General features: G+C 27.4%; 2 protein-coding genes across 4 annotated transcripts; one reads left to right on the top strand and one right to left on the bottom strand.

The window, feature by feature from the left end:
* Positions 1–474: 474 nt before the first annotated feature.
* LOC124946811 (transmembrane protein 39A) lies at positions 475–6,782 on the top strand. 3 transcript variants are annotated; one of them, XM_047488093.1, is made up of 9 exons: positions 475–677; positions 804–1,154; positions 1,277–1,416; positions 1,488–1,586; positions 1,745–1,854; positions 1,925–2,177; positions 2,256–2,463; positions 2,557–2,787; positions 4,741–6,782. In XM_047488093.1, the coding sequence occupies exons 2-9, from the start codon at positions 837–839 to the stop codon at positions 4,879–4,881; spliced, it is 1,500 nt and encodes a 499-aa protein (XP_047344049.1). In that variant the 5' UTR covers positions 475–677; positions 804–836; the 3' UTR covers positions 4,882–6,782. The 3 variants fall into 3 exon arrangements, with proteins under 3 accessions (XP_047344049.1, XP_047344069.1, XP_047344060.1); XM_047488113.1 differs by lacking the exon at positions 4,741–6,782 and adding an exon at positions 3,242–4,731 and having other exon boundaries at positions 486–677; XM_047488104.1 differs by lacking the exon at positions 4,741–6,782 and having other exon boundaries at positions 491–677; positions 2,557–2,827.
* LOC124946819 (chymotrypsin-2) lies at positions 5,037–6,492 on the bottom strand. Its single transcript, XM_047488129.1, has 5 exons — positions 6,281–6,492; positions 5,971–6,118; positions 5,597–5,846; positions 5,384–5,521; positions 5,037–5,280 (listed from the first exon to the last, which is right to left on the bottom strand). Exons 1-5 carry the CDS (start codon positions 6,330–6,332, stop codon positions 5,140–5,142), a joined length of 729 nt encoding a protein of 242 aa, XP_047344085.1. The 5' UTR covers positions 6,333–6,492; the 3' UTR covers positions 5,037–5,139.
* Positions 6,783–7,685: the final 903 nt, after the last annotated feature.

Below are 7,685 nucleotides of genomic sequence, written 5' to 3' on the forward strand. Positions count from 1 at the left end.
AAATTAATATTTCTGGGACTTTAAATGAAAAAGATTTAAACATCAGCAACAAGGTGTTATTAAGTAAAATATAAGTCTAAAAAAAAATATACATGAAAAATACTCACACTTTCACTTAATAAATGTTCCTTGAAGTTCAAAACCAATACTGCACAGTATTTCAGCACTTACTTATTCAAACATTAATAACTAATTAAATATGACAGATTCGATGGATAGAGTGAATATGGTAATAATCTTCCATTCTTAATTTTTATCATAAAATAATTGTGACTACTGTTACCAGTCACTGTAAGATTCATCCATGGATCCATTACAAGGTATATCCAATCTCTTTGTCTGCTTTCTTAATATCAATAAGTATATATACTATAAGATTTCCAATGTACTCATTCTGGCAGCAACATGAACATTGCTATTAGATTTCAGCGACCTCTAACAATACTTGAACGATTTGAAATTTATATGAAAAACATACAAATTTTATAGGTGTATCTATATTATATTTACTTTGTGGTTAGTACTTTTAGTTATTTTCGTGTTAAATATTCGATGATCAGTGTAAATAATAAAGTAGATGACGTTAAATAATGAGTTTAAAATGGACATTTAATAAAATCCATGTTTTGGCAAAATAGCTTAATTAAACAACACATATTGGAAAATACATAAAAATAGTAAGAAAATTCTGTTTATACTTAGAGTGTTCTTAATGTTTATGTATATTTAATATATTATAATATAGATCCAATGTTTAAATAATATAATAAGAAAGTTTAATGTTTGTGTAATTATTATTTCAGATATAAAGTATTGGATATGTGATTTTTTGTATTATGCCTAGTGGACGTCGTAATGCTAGTGGTCGGAGTGCTCCGACTAGTAAATCACAATTTAGTTTTGCTTCACCCACTGGAAGAAGTAATAGCGGAGATAGAATACTTGGAAGTGGAGGAGATGAAAAAAAACTAGATGATAATTATGGAAAGTTATTAGCCCCAAAACATGTACCTATTCCAATGGTACCAGTAGACGGACCATTAACATTTGAAGCCTTATCATTAGTTGTGTCAATTGTTGCTGCATGTTTACAATTATTAAATCTGTATAGGACTGTCTGGTGGTTATCTCATTCATATAATTCATATAGTATGGTATGCTATTTTGATTAAATATTTTAAATTCTTTCATAATGCAATGAATATATTACTCAGAATATTATAGTGTATTAATATATAATCTTATTATAGTTACAATTATGCATACTTTGTTTCAGAATTTTTATCTTATAGATCCTTATCTTCTTACATTTATTATTACTATGGTAACACGAAGATTTGTTTATACTTTGTTACGACGATTTGTTGATGTTTCATCTCCAACTCGTTGGTTCCACATCGCTCAAAAATTAATGAGGTATAATGGAGTAAATTGAATTAATTTAATTTTTGTAAGGTTGAATATATAATGAATATTTTATATTTCAGGATAACTTTGTTATCTATAGTTCTGAGCATATTACTTTGGTGTTTATATCATATGGCAGAAAGGCACAATATAATGAAAATTTTTTATTTATGTTATCCGTTAGTATTTTTTGTAACTTTATTTTTAGTAACTTGTTATGGCATTTTGTGTGTGTATATATAATATATTATATTATTTTATATATATATATATATAGAATATATAATATACACACACACATGTATGCGCGCACATACATACAATTATTTATTTCCAGAAGTGTATTTGTATATTTTTTAATGTTTGGTGTCAGTATATCACCTTTCTTTGATATGTCAGCAGCACCTCGACATGTAAAAGAAGATAAAAGAATGAAATATTTGTTGGGTATGTTATTTGATACTTTAACTTTATAATTTTCTTGATAAGACAGTAAAATTTTAAAGCTTTTATACAGATACACCTTTACATAACTGTTCATTAAGCGCATCAGCAATCAGAGCTGAAGTTTCTACCTTCAGTACAGACTTTAATCGTCGGTTGAAAAGAGCATTATTTGCGTCAAGTAGTACCGCTTATGTCTGTGGTATCGCTCCTATCATATTTGTACCACAATCTCTACATTTCAATGTGCCATGGGTAGTACAATATGTTGTGCTGTTTTGGCTTGGAAGAATAAGTGCTCACTTCGCACAAGCTTATCCAGTAAGGTATATAAAATAACAATGAATTTTTTTTTAATAGACTTGTACTAATCTTTTGATGTTACGACTGATTATTAAATCTAGGTATTGCGATGTACTACATAGAGCAGCTCTACATTTAGGGCGTTGGATAAAAATTGAGAATCATAATAATCATACATATGCGCAAGTATGGAATGATGCGGTTCTATGGCCCCATGGATCGATTGTAAAATATAATAAAGAAATATATCGCTCGGATGGTCTTTGTACTGCTGCGGAACCAGGAAATCGAAATCATTGTAGGTTTCATGTAAGTAGAAATTATTTTCATTGCTTTTTATTAAGTTATTTAGAAAATATATAGGATTATTTCAAATATATTTGTAATTTACCTTTCACATAGATCTTATTTAGCAATCCTACAATACTTCTATGTTCTTTGTTGGGTCTTCAACTTCTACTCGTGGGGGCACAATTATTTATTTTAATACGCACAACAGAATGGTATCAAGTACTATCAATGACGTTGCTACTTGTAATCAATTATTACACTTTATTTAAAGTAACCAGAGATTATCTTGTTTGCTGGAAGGTGTATCGTGCTGAACAAATCATACAAGAAAAATGTCAGATGGTAATTAATTCTAATACTCAATAAACGAATGCGAAACTAATGTTTAATTTTTATTAACATTAAGAAAATTAAGAAAAGGAATTATTAATATTTGGAAAAAGAATTAAGAAAATTTGACGATTATAAATAAATTATTATTTACATAGTTTTATCGAAAATAATTGTCATTAACAAAATATGTTGATGATAATTAACATTAATAATATATATATGTAAATATACAAAGGTGATCGAACTGATTTAATGAATTTAAAAAATAACATTTTATCGGGACTCGTTCTATTGATTTATTATTAAAATAAAGCGTACAATACCTTTATACTTGAAACTTGAAATGGGAAATTTTTAATGCAAGAGTTAAGTGTCTCTTAAGACAAGGAATATTAGATTAGCTATCAAAAGACTTTCTGATAGATCTTTCTAATTCACTAATCACTTAATCACTTATTTGCAGTACACTTAACGTATCGTTGATATTACATACTTCGTATTTATTTGGAAAAATCATCAAGATTCGGCTTTTTAGTTTGTATCTTGTATCTTTATTTAGTTCTTCATAATACTTAATAAATAACTTTTATTATAAATATAAAAATATAAAAAATATAAATAAATATGTTTTGTAAATTTTGAGTAATTATTCAATTAAGAAGTATTTTAATTAGTAATAGTAAACAAAAGATCAACAGGTATAAGAAAATAAAATACTGACTGTTATTGAAAGTGGATGTATTAACAAATGTTTGCTTTTTATTAATAATAATTAACATTTTCTTTTTCCTAATAAATAATTATTATTTCATAATAATAATGACCATCATTTTTCATAGAATCATGTTGTTTTCATTTAATAAATAATGATACATTTGTATTACGATTATTAGTAAGTAATGGCGAAAAAAATTAATATATATACAAGGTGTTTAAGAAAAAGTATTTAATATTTATACAATACATATAACACACTATACTGAGTAAAAAAGTCTTAGTAAACACAGGTAGAAAAGTTAACCGTTTATGAGATATAAACATTTTTGTATGTTAGTATCATGATTGACTTACTACAAAGTTTTCCTTAGTATCTATAAACCGTGTTCTAAATGTCCTCATTCAATTTTTAAAATTACAACGACAATTAGTCAGTTGTCAGCAACTTGATGTCTTTGGACTTCTTGATGGAAAAGTTTCCTAATCGGAGAGTTCCCTTTCATGTACTGTTTCAAAATATTTACCAAAGTCTACGAATCAGGGTCATTTTAGTCAAAGGTGGATTGGATGTCGTGGACCAGTTGTGTGACCCTTGATTTCCCAATTTCAATTCTTTGGATTTCTTTTTATGGGGATATTTGAAAAGCAAAATGTATTTTTCACCAGTAAAGAACTTAGAAGAATTATGAAATCGAATTTGCAATGTTTATGAAATTATCCAACAGAGATGTAAAATTTTTGAGAGAACTCACAACTCTTTGGGAAGATGTTAAACGTGTATGGAAATGGAAGGACATGTAGAATAACTTTTGTAAATCAAAAACCCAGTAAGTCAATCATAATAATAACATATAAAAATGTTTAAATCTCAGAAAGGTTGACCTTTCGATCTATCTTTACTAAGACTTTTTCTCTATAGTGTGTTTTTGCTTTGTATAAATATTGAATGTTTTCTTTGAACATTTTGTATATGTATATATAATAGCAATATTTAAAAAATATAGCAATTGTAGGTGAAACGTTTCAAAATTTACAAGCTGAATTTATCGAAATTAATGAATGTGACAACTTGAATATATTTTTACATCGAATAAGATGAAAACACTAATATCTTTATTTATAATATATATTTTTAGATGTTATTTTCGTAAACTTTGTCTTTCCTCTCATTGACCTTCTCATTGATCAGTGTCTTATTTATATCATTGTAAGTCTGTTTGATATAAAAGAACATACTGATTACAGATTATATGGACAATTTTTGTTGATTTCGATCGATTATCGAAAATTAAGGATTGTCTAAAGAAATGTTTAGAAATGTTCAAGTTCCAATGCTATATTCGTACGTTATTACTTGTCGATAATGCTAGTCCTCATTATCATTGACAAAAATATCTATCTCATGGAAAAGACATCAATACGAAAACAATAGAAGTTTATTAAGATAAAATGTTTCTTTAAATTACATCATTATATTTCATTTCGTCGTTACAAAGATATTAAAGTAGTAAATTAAGATGGAATGAATGTGAAGATAAGGATTAAATCGAAATAAGATTTTATTTCTTATGAAGTACCATAAGTCGTCATTTTATTTAACAGTAACAAAAGCTAATTAGATTATTGTTTATAATTAATCTTCGTTTATAATTGGTTTTCCTGAATCCAATCAAGGAAAGAATAGACTCTGGTGAAGACATCTGGGGATCCAACGGCGCATGGATGTCCGTAAGATACAATACCAATTTGGACACCATTGGCTACAAGTGGACCACCGGAGTCACCCTGTACAGATAGATTAAATAAATGATTTTTATCTTTCATTATTTTCGAGAAAGAATAATGATGTGTAATGGAATCGAAAAGTCAATTTGAAAGTTATATTTACATGGCAAGCTCCTTCACCCTGTTTGGTAAAAGTACAAATTTGGCTGTCGGTTAATCTCCAGTGTTTGGATTTGCAAGTTTGTTGGTTTACAACGGACAAAGTAATTTGTTGGAGGTTGTTAGGGATAGGTCCATTCAGCTATAATGGAGAAAAAAATTAGATCATTCCTTGATGAAATAGAAGTAAGAAATTATTATCTTATTGATTACTTACATATATTCTTCCCCAGCCGGTCAAAACAACTGGATCTCCAGCTTTAATAGTATTACTGACTGGTAGTTTTACTGGTTGCACTAATTGAGTGAATAAAATGTCTTCCGACACACGTATTAGACCAATATCATTGACAAGTTTATAAGAGTTGTATTTCTTATGGACAATCAATTCCTCTGCATTGTAAATTGCTTCTTCTTTGTCCAAAAGTATGCTACCTGCATGGACAGTAACGTGCTGGTTCGATTTTCTGTAAAAATAAAAGTATTAATATTGTAAATTATTGTTGACACATAGTCATCACTTATATTTCTTCTACAGATTTATGCTTTCATTGTGCTATTAGATGATTAAAACAAATTGAATAAACGTACCCAACAAGACAGTGAGCCGCAGTGAGAACGTAACGTTTGCTTATGATGGAACCTCCACAGAAATGTTTGGGAGCTCTCAATGATACTTGGTATGGGTATTTACCCCGTGGTGCATTAGTACCACCGACAATACGGCCAGTTGGTACACCTTAGAGAATTATATAGAAAATTATATATAAATTACATTACAAATGAGAATAATTGTTGCTTGACAAGAACGTTTTTCTCTATTTTAAAGGCATTTTGTAATTGTAAAAATTGTGTAAAATGTGAAAAAGCAATAATATATACACTTATTTATTGTACTTACTGTAAGCGGCGGTTGCCAGAAAAAGAATTAACAAAGTAGTTAAACCCTGCATGGTGATGCGGTTATTGATGATCGTCAGTGTTTTCTTCAGTATATATACACGTTTTTCAAGTAGTCATTGCGAAGAGACATAAATTTAATTAATCCATTCTGAAATCAGTTCAGATTTCTTGAGATTAATTATATCGACAAGTAGCTGTGTAACAATGGGTACAATGACGTTGGACTTGGAAAGTACGGAAGTTATCCCATCCTTGAGGGATTCCAGAGATAAAAAGTATTAAATATATCAATTGATCGACAAGTACTCATACGTCAGATCGATAATTTTTATCACGTGAATAAAAATTAAGACAACAATGATATCAATCAAAAGTCTTGATTTACTTTCGCATGAAAGAGGATTTACGAATGAATTAATTAAATTCTATTTTCTAATTTATAATTTCTATGTTCTAATTTTATTTTATTGGAATAAAATAAATTCGTATTTATATCTTAATTTTATGATGTTTATTGTACACCATTTTAATTTTCAATCTAGGTAGTTGTCATTCTCTTGTAACATGATTTCGATTTTGGAATATTTTATTTTTAATATCGTCTAATAAAAGAATTATAAAAAAAATTGTGAATAAAAAATTTATATTTATTTCAGGCAATGCAACCTTTACGTAGATTTGCATTTGACAATTTATATTGACCTTTTAATTGGATTTGTATTTCTGGTAAACAATACTCAAAAGTTTATACGTTACGATTTATGTATGTTATTCATATTGATGTCTATCTTTCACAAAGATGGATTTATTCATTGCGTGAAAGATCAAGATATTGACTTAGATATGAACTCTTTAACGCAGCAAGATAAAATTAATTAAAATCATAGCTGCTATCATTATATCTTGTTATTGAGTGTAGACGATTTTTAACAATAAGATTATTATTTAAGTTATTGGAATTGTGATTAAAGAATAAAAATTTTAAAAATATTTCATTATTTTTTATCATTATTTACTTAATATTTTTCATATATTATTTGTTATTAATGTAGTTCTTATTTAAAAGACAAGATTGTGCTTTTTCTTTACGACCAATGTCTATGAATGTTTTTTCAAAAGTTAAGATCGGTTTATTTTTTATCGTTAAAAATTAAAAAAAAGAAAAACAATTAGAAATGTATACGATCGTACCTACAATTGATACTATGGTTTTTTATTTTTATCAAGATTTTATCTATAGATAATTGAGTTTTTATATCGGAATGACTTGTCGATATATAAATAAATTATTTTTTTTTTTAGATAATATGATATTTTTGTTTGATATTAATAAGATTTTTTATAAATATAAATATTGTAGTTAGTATGTAAGATCGATCGATCGATATTCTTAATGGATCTCG

The sequence above is a fragment of the Vespa velutina genome, chromosome 1, assembly GCF_912470025.1.
Source record: "Vespa velutina chromosome 1, iVesVel2.1, whole genome shotgun sequence".
NCBI lineage: Eukaryota > Metazoa > Arthropoda > Insecta > Hymenoptera > Vespidae > Vespa > Vespa velutina.